At 39.2% G+C, this 16,020-nt stretch overlaps 1 protein-coding gene across 1 annotated transcript in view; it reads left to right on the top strand.

The window, feature by feature from the left end:
* The window catches only part of LOC149459362 (interleukin-1 receptor type 1-like), a 67,882-nt gene that overhangs the window by 21,996 nt on the left and 29,866 nt on the right, over positions 1-16,020 (top strand). Inside the window, exons 3-5 of the mRNA XM_089681251.1 lie at positions 6,176-6,416; positions 7,404-7,587; positions 13,470-13,638. Coding sequence (XP_089537377.1) covers positions 6,176-6,416; positions 7,404-7,587; positions 13,470-13,638 — 594 coding nt within the window. The remainder of the gene's footprint in view (positions 1-6,175; positions 6,417-7,403; positions 7,588-13,469; positions 13,639-16,020) is intronic.

The raw sequence follows: 16,020 nt of genomic DNA, 5'->3' as shown, positions 1-16,020 counted from the left end.
TATTTATATACTAAGGAGTTATTTTAGTATAAACTACACGTGAGTAGCAGACTGCAAATATGCTACGTTTCAGCATTTTTGTGTATAGGCCTTTTAGAGTATTTTAAGTAATTATTAAGTATATAGGCATGTTACATAAAAATTGCCTTTATTTTCAATGTTAATAATAGGAAATCTGGAAACTTTATAGTACTTTTTCTTCAGTTTCCTTGAATGTACCCCCTTCCCCTATTCATCCCCCCCTAAAGCTGGCTATATGTTGTTCAAATTTTGGACAGTTCTGGATGAAGTGGGTGAAATTCACCTTGTAGGTGTCCCGGTGTCCCCCTCCCACCCGACATGTTTCAATTGAAAAACCCAATCACAAGCAACTGTTGCTTGGGTATCCTGACAGCTGCTGGTGACTGTCAGAATACAATAGCCCAGCAGTGGGATTAATCCACGTGGATAAAAGAATCTGTTAATAAAAGTGTATGGGCAGCTTAATTCTCATACTTATGGCCATGCTACTACCAGATCCATGCTGTTCTACAAACTCTCCTGGCCAGTTGCTTATTTGTCCATCATTTATGAGTTTACAGTGTTTGAGGTTCCTGCAGAAGACCCCTGACTCCCTAGTCAAAGTGTCAGTCTCAGACAAAGTAAGTGACATAAATAGGGGGGATATACACATTGTATATCGATCAGAATAAGCCTGGAGAGTTTTAATAATTAAAATCTGAATATTCAGATGCCTGTATAAGTCCTCTTGTGACTGGCTTTATTTAAATCCTGTGATACGAAGGTGCCAGTAAATGTAACTACTTCTATAGGAGAATACTGCAAAGAAAATGTGTATGCAATCTGTAACTAAAACTGATAAAGTTAAAATATATATATAAAATTAACAGTTTATGCATCTGGTAGCCCTTTTATGGTGATTAAACTGTTAGTAATTGTTTCTTTGTTGAAAACTTGTAGTTTTATTGGTGATTCATGCAGACAACACACATTTCCAACAGTTTTCCTATCAGAATGGCCACATTCATTTTGACCAGGCAGATCATTCTTTTGTGTTTACTTCTGGGCTGTTGACCACAAGTCTACATTCTTGATGTGCTGGACATTTCCAGTTACAGCTAAATTTTTTTCCCTTCTACTAAGCTGTTATTTATTTGTAAAATAGTCCAGAATATAGTTCAATTTAGTAAAAGAATATGTCTGGGATAATCAAGAAAGATATTTGTAACATAGTGGGGTTTATTTACTAAAGCTGGTTCACTCGGAATCTCCTGCACTTCTGCATGGAAATCAATCAGCCTCCAGGTTTTATTGTTAAAGTTGAACTGAACAAGCTGAGGTTAGAAGCTGATTGGCTACCATGCACAGGTACACCAGATTCTGAGTGAACCAGCTTTAGTAAATCTACCCCAGAATGCCCACTGAGGGTTATGAAATTAATTATAAAGTGCATTATTAAAATGTGTTATGTACTATAATGTGCTGATGTTCTATGTTTTAAACTGAACTAGATTTCATGGTTGTTTTTGCAGCATTGCTGTATGCTGCTGAGATTGTTGAGGTTGTTCTTTATATTTGCTGTACTGTACCTGCAAAGGCATCATTACAACAGTATTAAACCAAAACCCAAAAATGTAATATATAGCAGACTACCAATCATTAGATGTGGTGGGTGCATCAGTTTTCCTTTCTTTGTTTTTCCCCCCCTCTGTTTGCACCTGGTGGTATGGACAGCAACACACCTTCTGTATGTATGAGACACTACTCTGGATGAAGGAACACAGGAGGTACAGCAGGCAGCAGCATTTCCAGCCTGGGGGGAGGGGAGTATTAAGTGTACCAGTAGATTTAAATGCACTAACAACTTGAAGCCAAACTCCAGCTCACACTTTATATTCAGTTATAGCAAATAGTTATTTTGCCTTTTGGGATTAAAGTGGTTGTAAAGGCTGAAGGTTTTTTACCTTCATGCATTCTGTGCATGTGTAGCTCAGTTTACAGCACTGTGCTGGTCTCTGAATGCCAGGATGACTGGCTCCTGTGCATGTGCAGGAGTGACGTCATCCTGCGCTGACCAATGAAGAGGCCTGAAGATTGGCACACAGAAGAAGATGCCAGTGCTGGAAAGGTTGGACAGGTGAGTATTAATACCTTTTAGTTCCACAATAATAATCTATATAAGATTGAATTATATTGCATGGTGTCATGGTGTCAAAGGCAATGAACTCCTAACATTTTCTTTTCTGGTGTATACGTATTTGATTTTGGGAACCAAATTAACAGTACTTTCTGCACAGTATTATCATTGTACTTTTTGTTTAAATTGGAATGGGTTAAGTTACTGGTTTACCTGAAATATTTGCTTGGAAGATTCTTTATCTATTAGTGTAGTCTACACTTATCTGAACTAGGAATTACTATAAAAAAGGTTAAATACAGAATATAGGGGTGCTTGGTTGTTGAGGGTGCATTGAACAGTGAACATAAAGGAAATGTTTCAGTTGCATAGGACAGAACATATTGGGGTTGCATGGGATAACATTTGTAAATATGAGAATATGTTGCAACTTGTGTTAACACAACATCTGTTGCATGAACATCATAATTATTTCTTGAAGTTCAACACAATGTCCCTTATTAATTTTGTAAAGCGCTGCACAAACTGTTAGGATATAAATAATAATAATAATATAATACTGGATTTCCTGAGAGATTATTGCCTTTATCGGTAATTCCATCTGGTGGCCAGAATGCAGTATAAGTTTCTGAAATACCTTAAAGTGGTTCTAAAGTCTAAAGATTTTTAGCTTAATGCATATATTTTATTCTAAAAAACCTCCCGTGTCACAGAATCCCCTCCTCACCCCCCTTATACTTACCTGAGGCCATTCTCGATCCAGTGCTGTGTCCGACAGCAGCGGCTCTCTCTGCTCTCTCCATTCTCTCCTCACAGGGCAGATTGATAGCAGCGGGAGCATTGGCTCCTGCTGCTGTCAGTCAAATTATGTGACAAGGGAATGGGGGCGGGGCTGAGCTGCCCTGTCTGTGTCAATAGATGCAGACAGAGTGACTGGGGATCGAGACTGCACAAGTGCCCCCATAGAAACCCACTTTCTATGGGGGCACTCTACGAAGAGGAAGAGCCAGGTGTGTTTTATTTTATTAAAAAAATGAAGCTTTAATAACAGTTTAATGAGAAACCTATACTGCATTTAGGCCACTTCGGGACATTTCGTTCAACTTGCACAAATCCTTCAGAGTGACTGGGGATCGACACTGCACTAGTGCCCCCATAGAAACCCACTTTCTATGGGGCACTCTACGAAGAGGAAGAGCCAGGCGAGTTGGCAGGGGACCCCAGAAGAGGAGGAACTGGGCTGCTCTGTGCAAAACACAGAAGGTAAGTATGACATGTGTTTTATTTTATTAAAAAAATGAAGCTTTAATAACAGTTTAATGAGAAACCTATACTGCATTTCGGCCACTACGGGACATTTCGTTCAACTTGCACAAATCCTTCTGACCTTCATTCAACAAATGTTATATAAATAAACCCCTTAATAAACCTTTAAGTGCAAAAGTTGTTATCCCTACTGAAAGACCATGCATTGAAATGCATGAATTGAAATTTGTGTCGTTAAGGAATTCCATAGTCTTTGGAATTAGGGAAATCTATTGTTTAAAGTAGAAGTATAGGCAAAACTCTTTTTTTTTTTCATTTTGGATAGAGTAAAAGAGGGTAATAACCTCTGTCAGTTTTTTTTTTTTGCCATCTGTGTCACATTGAGATAATTTCCCTTCACTTCCTGTCCCATAGCCAAACAGGAAGTGAGAGGAAATCATGCAAATTAAGGGAATCCCTTGGGGACCCCCAGGTCACCAGAACTAGTGTCTCTATTGGACTGTTTCACCTTTATTATTTTTCTGGGAACAACCCAAAATTTGTGATTTTTTTTTTTTTTTTACTTTCACTTTCAATGATAATATTAAGCAGAACAAATGGGGTGAATCAGTCTAACGGGAGCACATACTGCAATAAAAACTGCCAGGTGTGCTAATCCACCTCTACTCTGTCCAAAACTTAAAAAAAAGTTTTGCCTTTAGTTGTACTTTAAAATTACCACAACATCTTGTGATACATACGTGGGTTGAGAGTACAGTTTACAAAGTGGTATAATTGTTTATTTCCAAGCGTTGGTAATAGTTTTTTTCTCTGCTGTGCAGATGTGAGTACGTAAATGAGATTCAAAAGTGGTGCAATATAGTTTTTTTCAGGAGTACTTCTAGTGTGTCCTTACTAATAGGTTGCCTCATTACTGTTGCAATGGAACAATAGATGTGGTTGCAAAATTGCTGACTTTTGGAACAGTCCCGCTAAATATGTTGCAAATCAGGTCAAACTCAGGCTTTAAACCAGGGGTATTGAATTAAAATTCAAGGAGGCCTGGTCACTAAAATTTTCTTCTGGCCGAGGTCCGAATAGGGTGAGCCCATCAGTGTGCCCCCTTACATTAGGTGTCACCATCAGAGTGCAGCTTTACATCATGTGTTCCCATCAAATCAGGTGTGCCCATCACAGTGCTCCTTTACATCAGTTATCCCCATCAGAATGCCCCTTTACATCAGGTATACCCATCACATTGCCACCTTACATCAGGTATTCCCATCAGAGTGCCCCCTTACACTCAAAGTAGCCTTTTCCATCATATTTCCCCATCAGAATGTCCCTTTACATCATATTCCCCATCAGACTGCCCCTTTCCACAGTATGTGCCCATTTTTGCCCCCTTAACATAACATGTGCACATCAGAGTGCCCCTTAACATAAAAGATGCCCTTCAGAGTGCCCCTTAACATAAAATGGGCCCATCAAAGTGCCCCTTAACATAAAATGGGCCATTCAGAGTTTCCCTTAACATAAAATGGGCCCATCAGAGTGCCCCGTAACATAAAATGGGCCCATCAGAGTGCCCCTTAACATAAAATGGGCCCATCAGAGTGCCCCTTACCATAAAATGGGCCCATCAGAGTTCCCCTTAACATAAAATGTGCCTGTCAGAGTGCCCATTAAAATAAAATAAGGGGCATACTGATGGGCACATTTTATGTTAAGGGGCACTCTGATAGGCACATTTATATCAAAGGGCACTCTGATGAGCACATTTTTATTAAGGGGCACTCTGATGGGTACCTTTTATGTTAATGGGCACTCTGATGTGCCCATCAGAGTGCACCTTAACATTAAATGTGCCCATCAGCATGACCCTTTAACATTAATTGTGCCCATCAGAGTGCCCCTGAAAGGCTACGCCCTACCTTGAGCCAGACAGGAGCTGTGGCGGGGTTCTTGCTGAAGGATGTGTACAGGCAGGGAGCGGGAGAGACAATGAGCTGCAAGGGGCAGGGCGCACACGTGATGTCATGTTGCAGTGATGACCGCCCTGCTCAGCAGCGGATCTGTCATTGCGGGCTGGCAGTCCAGAAGCAAACAGCGGTCTGCCATTTAGTGACCGCTGCTCTAAAGTGTCATGTACACTACTCATTTGACGTCAATGCAAATGTGCTAACCTGTGTTGGAAATGCTTTTTAAATGCATGCCACACGCAGGAAAACAGTTCCTCTCTGCATTATTATTATACAGTAGTTATAAAACGTCAACAGTTCGCTTAGCGCTGTACATTACAATGGGAGACAGAACATGCGACAGTACAATAACAATACAATGCGATACACGAGGGTTCGAGGGCCCTGCTTCTTGGAACTTACAATCTATTAGGGAAGGGATAGTGGTACAGGAGGAAATAGCTGTGGGGGATGGAGTGGTAGGAAGAGTGGAGGAGGTCAGGAATTAGCAGGGGGTGGGGTAGGCTTCCCTGAAGAGGTGGGTGAGTAGGTGATAGTCTGATGGATTGGGGTAAGGAGTTCCAGAGTATAGGTGACGCCCTGGAGAAGTCCTGGAGGCGGGCATGGGAGGAGGAGACCAGGGAACTAGAGAAACCCGAATGATATTTTTGATGTTTCCAACTCAGGCAGAAATACATTTTCTAGGACTTAGCCATTTTTATTATAGGATGTATAACTTCTGTAGTTAAAACCTAATTTTTATGTCTCATAATAAATGTATACACAAATTTATGGAGTGTTTTACTTATATATCACATGCTTTTACTTGCAGATAGTTATAATGATAATGGAAAGCCTGATGTAACTCATGTCCATAATGGAGAACCAATTTTTGTCAAATGTCCACTTGAACCACCAGAGGCCGACAACAGTTACAACATAACTTGGTTTATAAATGGCTCAAAGACAGAAATTTCCAGAGACCTACAGGCAAGAATTCATCAAGATAGCAACTACCTGAAATTTTTACCTGCGAGGCTGGAAGATGCAGGCTTTTATTTATGTGTGTACAGGTAAGAGAAACTGACAAGACCCTGGTATTTGGGTGCCTATAGAGAGGTACATCCTTTCTCAAAAGTAACGAAGCTCATCAAATGATTGCCAAGCATTCACAGGGGCAGCAAGGCGTCCCTTCCCACTGGGATATATTATTGGTGTGACATGCTGTTCTGCTGAAAAACCTAAATTCTTTTCGTTTTTTTTTTTTTGCCTTTGCCTACGTTTAGGTTAAAAAATGACAAAAAACAACATACTGTATATAAAATAGCACAAATTACATTACATTTAAACTCTAAGTTCACCATTCGGGGAAAAATAATAAATGCATATTTTTGCAGAAAAAAAATTGGCATTAATTATTTTTACCCTAAAGAATTTGCAAAGCATTGCACCAGAGATCAGTGGATCAGAGATCAGTGGATCAGAGATCAGTGGTTTATTTGGTGACATAAGCCTGTCTCCAAGTACTGCAATATGTTTAATTTTTATCTGTTGGGTTTAGATACATTTTATGCCAAGCATGCATTGTGGGCATTTAGATACTCAGAAACTAACGTGACACCTTATTAAAAATGCTGCATCAATGCCACATTTACATGGTTAGTACCCAAATATGGGGACTTATTATTCTCTTCAGAATTACTTTTGAGTTTATATGTACTGTACATCCACTGGACTGTTTATACTGCAGAAACTGAGAATAGAGAGAGTAGAGCCAGATTATCTCTTGTGAATAATGAATTATACTCTATGCATTATCAAATATTGCATAGGTGCTAAAGCTGTTTTCTGTTTATGTATTTTATTAAATAAACTACCAAACGGAATATGAATAATTCAAGAGATTCAAACAATATACACCATACATACAGTATACACATCTATAACCTACATAACAAAACAATCCTATTTTATCTGACTTGATTTCCATTGGGAACATGTAACCTCAACCAGGTAATACGTTGATTTCTTATAGTAACATTTTCTTTTCTTACATACAGAGATTCAAATGGATGTTGGCAGGAGGTTTTAGAAGTGGACGTGTTTCAGAATGATGATGGCTTGTGTTATAAAGATGAAGCATTGTACAATTATCTACCATTCTTGGAAACATCATTGAAAATTGAATGTCCATATGTAACTGACTATGTCAATACTGCGACTGCACAGTTCCATTGGTTTAAGGTACCTATATATTTTAATTAATATTTGTAATTTTTACTGTAGGAAAATTAAATTAGAATTAATTTGGGAACTATAAATAAATGTATATGGACCAATGTTCATCTCTTTCTCCAAGGGTTTGTTGGTCAGCAGTTTAAAGTGAACTGTGCACAGTGTAAAAGGATGTCTTCCTTTGCTTTCATTAGTCAAACTAAAGCAGTTGCTGTTTTGTGCACTGCAATACTACCCTGTGCTATAACTTGAAATGCATTACTGCCATGTGCAGAAATGTGAAAAAGCCCTGAGGCAAGGATCATAGGTAGGGTTTGTTTACACTTCCGTAATCCATTGCAATGTATCTGAAGGGTAGTCTCATTATTGCAGTGCATGGCATTTTGTCAGTTTATATATTCATATATGTACATGGAAAGCTGCAGCACAATATACTGTACATTGCCGTTGTGGCATGAATTATGGATTATTATACATTGTTGTAAGGGTCACTTTGCCAGCTTGTATTATCATACCTGTTATCACCAGTCTGTTGTGCCCTTTTAAAGGGCAACTTCTGCTTTATACACAATTGTTTGACTAATCATAAATGTACACTGATCAGCAATAACTTTATGACCACTGACAGGTTAAGTGAATAACATTTATTATTTTGTTAAAATGGCTCCTGAAAGTCAGTTAAATATTTTAGTCAGCAAGTAAACATGTTTTCCTTGCAGTTGATGTGTTGAAAGCAGAAAAAATTGGGCATCGCAGTGTGCTGTGCATGGGGCTGTGTATCCGCAGAAAAGTCAGTATGAGAACAAGGCAAGCTGGCTAAGGCAGTGTGATGCTTTGGGCGATGTTCTGCTGGGATACCTTGGGTCCTGTCATTTATGTGAATTTTACTTTGACACGTACCACTTAGTGGTGCACCGAAATTAAAATTCTGGTGCCAAAACCATAACCAAAAATTCAGGATGCACTTGGAGGAAAACCGAATTGGACAGTTTTTAAAAATGAATATATTTTTCAAACACAATTTTTTGGGAAAAAAATACACTTTATTAATGATTACAAGAAAAACAAACCACAATATATCCCCAATTCTTTTGTAAAATATGAAATATAATGTTATGTTGAGTAAATAGATACCCAACATGACATGCTTTAAAATTGCGCATGCTCGTGGAATGGCATCAAACTACGGTACTTAACCACTTTTCGCCCGGCCTGTAGTAAAATGACGGCTGGGTGAACCTCTTGTCGATCCGGGAGGGTGTCATATGACGTGCTTCCTGGATCGCGCCTTGGGCCGCACTGTGGCAAGATCGGTCACCGGCTGTAGCTGATGACAGATCTGTGTATCGGCCCCGTTGCCAGTACCATGTGACCTGCTGAGACCAATCACAGCAGATCACAGGACAGTTGTAAACAATGGATGGCTTCCTTTCATGCCATCCATTGTATACAAGTGTGTCTAGCTCTGAATGGTCACAGTGATCACATGCACAGGCTGGGCCAATCACAGTCCATCTGTGTCATGTGATTAGCCGTTGTCAATCACAGCTAATTCTTTGCTATAAGCAATCAAATTGTATAATAAAAAAATACTGATCACTTCCCCAAGTAGTACAATGTTACTATGGTAACATTATACTACTTTGGTCATAGTGTAATATGAAAAAAAAATCTTAAAAAAGAGAAACATTTTTTATATAAAATACTAAAAAAATTAAAAAAAATTATCAATTTTATTTTTTTTTCATCCTGTCAAAAGTCAGTGTCCCTGAACACTGCCACATCAGTTATATGAGGATGCTGTACTGCACTGGTGACAGTATGTAAAAAACAAAATTGTGAAAATAATTTTTTTAATTTCTTTATTTTCAAAAAAATTATGATTAAAAAATTAAAACTTCAAAAAACTTGTCATGCCTGTTATGAAATACGTTGGACTGTCTGATTTGCAAAAAGGGATCATTTGGGGGATATCTGTACTGTTCTGACATTTTTTGGCCTCTAGAGATTAGATTGGCTGTCTGTACTTCAGGACTGATCAATTTTCAGATATATCCCATAGTTTGTGAACTCTATAACTTTCCTACAGACTAAATAATAAATACTGATTTGGGTTATTTTCACCAAAGACATGTAGCAGAATACATCTTGGCCTAAATTTATGAAGAACAATTATTTATTTGCAAACTTTTATAACAGAAACAAAGAAAAATGTGTTTTTTTTTTCAAAAATGGTGCACCGAAATTAAAATTTTATTTTGTTAATTTAGCAAACAATAAAAACCCCAGTGGTGATTAAATACCAGTAAAAGAAAGCTCTAGTTGTGTGAACAAAATGATAAAAATTTTGTTTGGGTACAGTGTTGCATGATCGTGCAATTTTCATTCAAAGTGTGAGAGAGCTGAAACCTGAAAATTGGTCTGGGCAGGAAGGGGTAAATGTGCCCGGTATTGAAGTGGTTAAAATCACCATGGCTGACTATTTAAAAATGTCTACAGGTTACCAGTTTAAAGTTACAGAAGAGGTCTAGTGCTAGAATTATTGCTCTTCTCTGATGTTTGTGGTGATACTTCACATGTGTGGTTTAAACACTGTTTACATATGTTGACATGGCCTATGTATGCGTTCACAACTACGCGCGAGCACGGGGGGATGGAGGCACTTTAAACTTTTTTTTTTTACACTGTCTCTTTACAAAAACTTTTTTTAATCACTTTTATTCCTATCACAAGGAATGCATGCATCCCTTGTGATAGAAATAAGTAGTGACAGGTCCTCCTTTATGGACAAATATGGGGGTCAATAAGACCCCACATCTCTCCTCTACATTGTAAAGCATTAGATCAAAAAAGCATTGATTTAGTGCTTTAAAAAAAAAAGGCCTTGTTTATAGCCGGAACCGGAAATGACATTACTTCGGTCCTCCAAGGGCATAGTGATGAGTGGAGGCTATCTTTCCTTCACTTATCTCTGTGTCCAGCGCCGGGATTGTTTGATGGTTTCTTTGGTAAGGCTGAGAACCACCGAGCAGCAGCTGGTGGCGGCGAGGGGCGGGGTTTTTCCTTACCTGTATCAGTGCCGATAGGGGTGTTTTCAGCTGAAATGTTTCGGCCATCAAAATTTTGGTGCATCCCTAGTACCACATACCCAAACATAGTTGCTGACCAGGTACACCCTTTCATGAAAACAATTCATGAAAAAAATTTATGTCGGCAGCCAGAAACCCACCTCCGCTCCCATCGTCACATGCGAATATCCGACTATTTGCAGACCTGTCAAGGGCCACGCTCCTTAACAGGAAAAAAATGATTACTATCACCAAAGCCCTAAGAAACCACGGCATAGGCTATCAATGGGGTTTTCCCACGAAGCTAACCGTGAAGCAACAAGGCAGAATCTTCACAATCAAAACCCTTGAAGCGGCCCTAGACCTACTTAAAGCTTGGAACATACTACCCACGGACACACAGCAATCTACACCTACCAATGTCCAACATATGGAAGCAGAATAAACAGCAACACAGCACACTTTTTATGCAGCACATATACTTCATCTCGGATGTTATATCCCGATCTACTATTTTCTGGTGATCAGCCATGTTCCGACAATGTGCATGTTACAAGAAAATGTTTGGCATGACCTTTTTCACGGTCAAAGCCTGTTCAAACTCCCCATTTCTGAAGTAGCAAGTCGAGCTACTCAGGTCACTTGCATTATACGCTGTATAAGTTTTTTTTATCTTTTTCTACCTCCTCTTTCCTTTCCTCCCTTGGCACCACCGGTCAATCATCTACACTTCAGTATTCACCATCAACAAACTTTTCTGGAATACTCACCCTAACTCCTCTTTCGAACCTAGTCTGTATCATAACGTTGACAACATCCTCCTTCTCATAGCTGCATTCATCCAATCGCGATTTTCTCAAACAACAACTCAACTATTTTGTTCACCAAACAAGAGATTTACATAATGATTAATATTACATCTCTTAATGTACGTGGCTTAAATTCTCCCTTCAAAAGATCGATGCTTCAAAAAGAAACCCGAATGTTCCAGGCCGACATACTCTTCTTACAGGAAACCCATTTCCCTACAAACAAGACCCCCAGGCTACAACTCCATCGATTCTCACATATCTATATGACTACTAATCTCAAGAAAAAGAATGATGTCATTATACAGCTATAAGAGACTCTGTTCAATTCCGAAACATTTCAGAAATCGCCGACCCGCACGGTCGCTACCATATCCTAGTTTGCCAAATCAATGACATTATCTACACTCTAGTAAATATTTATGGTCCTAACAACAATCAGATGCAATTTTACCACAAGCTATACACTATCATCTCGACTCATAAACAAGGCAGACTCATCATTGGCGGAGACTTCAACGTTATTGGCAACCCTCTCTTAGATTCGTCCTCCAACAAAAGATCCCCTAAACTAAATTTCAACTACTTTCTGCACAACCACGATTTTTACGACATCTAGAGATGTCACCACGGCAATGAGAGAGACTACACCTACTACTCCCCTTCCCACCTCTCCTACTCCAGAATTGATTTTTTTCATCACAGACAACTGGACATTACAACACGTGATAACGTCCAAAATCAGAACCATAACCTGGTCAGACCATGCTCCAATCAACATATCCTTAGACGACAATCAACGCTCAGCAATCCCACTCATCTGAAGACTAAAATCTACAATCCTGAAGAACCCAGAAAACCAGAAACATCTGTTAGAAGCCCACAATTTTTTTTTTACACTAATTCTACTCCCGACATTTCTATCACCAAAATATGGCCCGCTTACAAGGCTTACATGAGAGGTATCCTCATACAACTAAACTCTCGTATCAATAGGCAACGGTCCCAACAAATCAATCAATAACCTCCATCAAACTAAATGAAGAAATCAACAAAAAAAAACCAAATCCCTCCACATCCGCAGCCTTGACCCTAGACAGAAACAAACTGCGCATTATCTCACTCCACAAATATGACATTAACCTCCAAAAAACAAAAGCATGGTTCACACCACACTGAGCATACCTCACATGTAAACGTGACATAAGTCTACAGTTACCCCAGCCAAATGATGGGGATCTTTTTCGTATCTATCAACTGTATTAATTGATTGTGAACCTCCTACATGTTAATGTTAATATACATCTATCTGTATGTTAAAATCCTTCAATAAAAAATATTTAAATATAAAATTATGGATGATCGGTGTGTATGACTAAATAATTTTGTAAATAGGATGAATTAACTGTTTTACTCCATTATGCATGTATAGGGTATTGGGGTTTCCCACTTCTGTTGTCTATATGTAAAAGCATAGTAGATTTTATATATAAAATGGATAAAATGAACATTGGACATGACATGGTATTCTGCAAACTGACTATGATCACCGGATCTTGTGATAATCTCGGATCGTGTGCACTAGCAGATCTATGAATCAGAAAATCATTACCACATGTGTTGTGAGCAATCCTTCAAAGGTTTGCCTGTTCTCATCCAAGCAACTCCATTGTTGGGAAAACCTTAATCTTCTGCCTGGCTTGGTTCATGTATGTGTGTAGTGCACTGGTTACATGGAGAATGGGTCCCTCTGTTTGCTTCACATAAAAGGGAACAATTAGCAAACTTCCTAGCATGTCACAACATCAGTGTGATAATGAGCACTTCCAGCACGGTCAGGTAGGTGGGAGCAAGAACGTTGCTGAGAAAAAGGTTGTATGGGGCCCCATATTTTGTAATTGCTGCCTTGTGTACATATTTACATTGGTCCAAGCTGCACCATAATACCAAATAATTACAAGGAAATACTTTTATTATGTATTTATACAAAAATTGCTGTTGTATTTCTGTACAGGAATGCAAGCCCTTGGACCTGACAGCTGACAAATATCTTACAACAAAACAGTCATTGATCATCACAAAGGCGATACCACAAGATAATGGAAAGTACACTTGCGTAACTTCATTTATATACAATGGAACAAAATATAACATTTCACGATCCATCACCTATTCCATACAAGGTAATTATAAAGATTTACTATCATAAAAATATCTTTCTAAACTTGTCATGTTTGACAGCCTAAAAATACAAGATGTGCTTCCGTTATTGTAAATTTAGTCATCCATAAGTATTATAAAAGAGGGACACAAGAAGAAAGAGAGAGTTCATGTTACTCCTTGTGTTCATTGTTGTCATACAGATATAGTGGTCAAAATAGTGTTGGGATAAATAATGTAGGTATGATGATACTGTATATGTACAGTGAAGGAAATAATTATTTGATCCCCTGCTGATTTTGAATGTTTTCCCACTCACAAAGAAATACAATTGTAGGTGTATTGTAACACTAAGACACAGAATAGCACAAAAAAATCAAAAGAAATGCATGTCTAAGAAATTATGCACTGATTTGCATGTTCATGAGAGAAATAAGTATTTGATCCCCTATCATTCAGCAGGATTTCTGGCTACCAGGTGTCTTTCATAACAAGCTGAGATTAGAAGCAGTCTCTTAAAGGGAGTGCTGCCAATCTCACTTTGTTACCTGTATAAAAGACACCTGTCCTCAGCAGTAATCAATCAATCAGATTCCAAACTCTGCATGCATGTTGTGTATGACTGTCGGCATGCCTGCACATAGGGTGTACCCTACAAGGTGCTGCACTTTTTCCCTTACATCTCCTGTGATATATACACTATATTGCCAAATGTATTGGGACTCCTGCCCTTACACTAACATGAACTTTAATGGCATCCCAGTCATTGTCCGCAGGGCTGAATATTGAATTGGCCCACCCTTTGCAGCTATAACAGCTTCAACTCTTCTGGGAAGGCTGTCCACAAGGTTTAGGAGTGTATGTATGGGAATGTTTAACCATTCTTCCAGAAGCACATACAGTCATGGCCGAAATTGTTGGCACCCTTGATATTTTTCCTGAAAATCAAGTATTTCACACAAAAAAGGTATTGCATTAACACATGTTTTGCTATACACATGTTTATTCCCTTTGTATGTATTGGAACAAATATAAAACAGAGGCAGAAAAGCAAATATGACATAATGTCACACAAAACCCCAAAAATGGGCTGGACAAAAGTATTGGCACCCTTAACTTAATATTTGGTTGCACACCCTTTGGAAAACATAACTGAAATCAGTCGCTTCCTATAACCATCAATAAGCTTCTGACACCTCTCACCCGGAATTTTGGACCACTCTTCCTTTGCAAACAGCTCCAGGTCTCTCTTATTGGAAGGACACCTTTTCCCAACAGCAATTTTAAGATCTCTCCACAGGTGTTCAATGGGATTTAGATCTGGGCTCATTGCTGGCCACTTCAGAACTCTCCAGCGCTTCTTTGCCATCCATTTCTGAGTGCTTTTTGACGTATGTTTGGGGTCATTGTCCTGCTGGAAGACCCAGGATCTTGGACGCAAACCCAGCTTTCTGACACTGGGCCCTACAGTGCGACCCAAAATCCTTTGGTAATCCTCAGATTTCATGATGCCTTGCACACAGTCAAGGCACCCAGTGCCAGAGGCAGCAAAACAACCCCAAAACATCATTGAACCTCCACCATATTTTACCGTAGGTACTGTGTTTTGTTCTTTGTAGGCCTCATTCCGTTTTCGGTAAACAGTAGAATGATGTGCTTTACCGAAAAGCTCTATCTTGGTCTCATCTGTCCACAAGACGTTTTCCCAGAAGGCTTTTGGCTTACTCAAGTACATTTTGGCAAACTGTAGTCTTGCTTTTTTATGTCTCTGTGTCAGCAGTGGGGTCCTCCTGGGTCTCCTGCCATAGCGTTTCATTTCATTTAAATGTCGACGGATAGTTCGCGCTGACACTGATGCTCCCTGAGCCTGCAGGACAGCTTGAATGTCTTTGGAACATGTTTGGGGCTGCTTATCCACCATCCGGACTATTCTGCGTTGCAATCTTTCATCAATTTTCCTCATCCGTCCACGACCAGGGAGATTAGCTACAGTGCCATGGGTTGCAAACTTCTTGATAATGTTGCGCACTGTGGACAAAGGCAAATCTAGTTCTCTGGAGATGGACTTGTAACCTTGAGATTGTTGATATTTTGCCACAATTTTGGTTCTCAGGTCCTCAGACAGTTCTCGTCTCCTCTTTCTGTTGTCCATGCTTAGTGTGGCACAGACAGACACACAATGCAAAGGTTAAGTGAACGTCTCTCCTTTTTATCTGCTTTCAGGTGTGATTTCTATATTGCCCACACCTGTTACTTGCCCCAGGTGAGTTTACAGGAGCATCACATGCTTGTAACATTCTTATTTATCCGCAGTTGTGAAAGGGTGCCAATACTTTTGTCCAGCCCATTTTTGGAGGTTTGTGTGACATTATGTCGAATTTGCTTTCTTTCCTCCCTTTTTTTGT

The sequence above is a fragment of the Staurois parvus genome, unplaced genomic scaffold, assembly GCF_062004578.1.
Source record: "Staurois parvus isolate SC_StPar_1 unplaced genomic scaffold, SC_StPar_1.0 ptg000262l, whole genome shotgun sequence".
In the NCBI taxonomy this organism is placed as follows: Eukaryota; Metazoa; Chordata; class Amphibia; order Anura; family Ranidae; genus Staurois; species Staurois parvus.
Note: the sequence above shows the minus strand (reverse complement) of the source record. Positions and strands in the feature narration are given on the sequence as shown.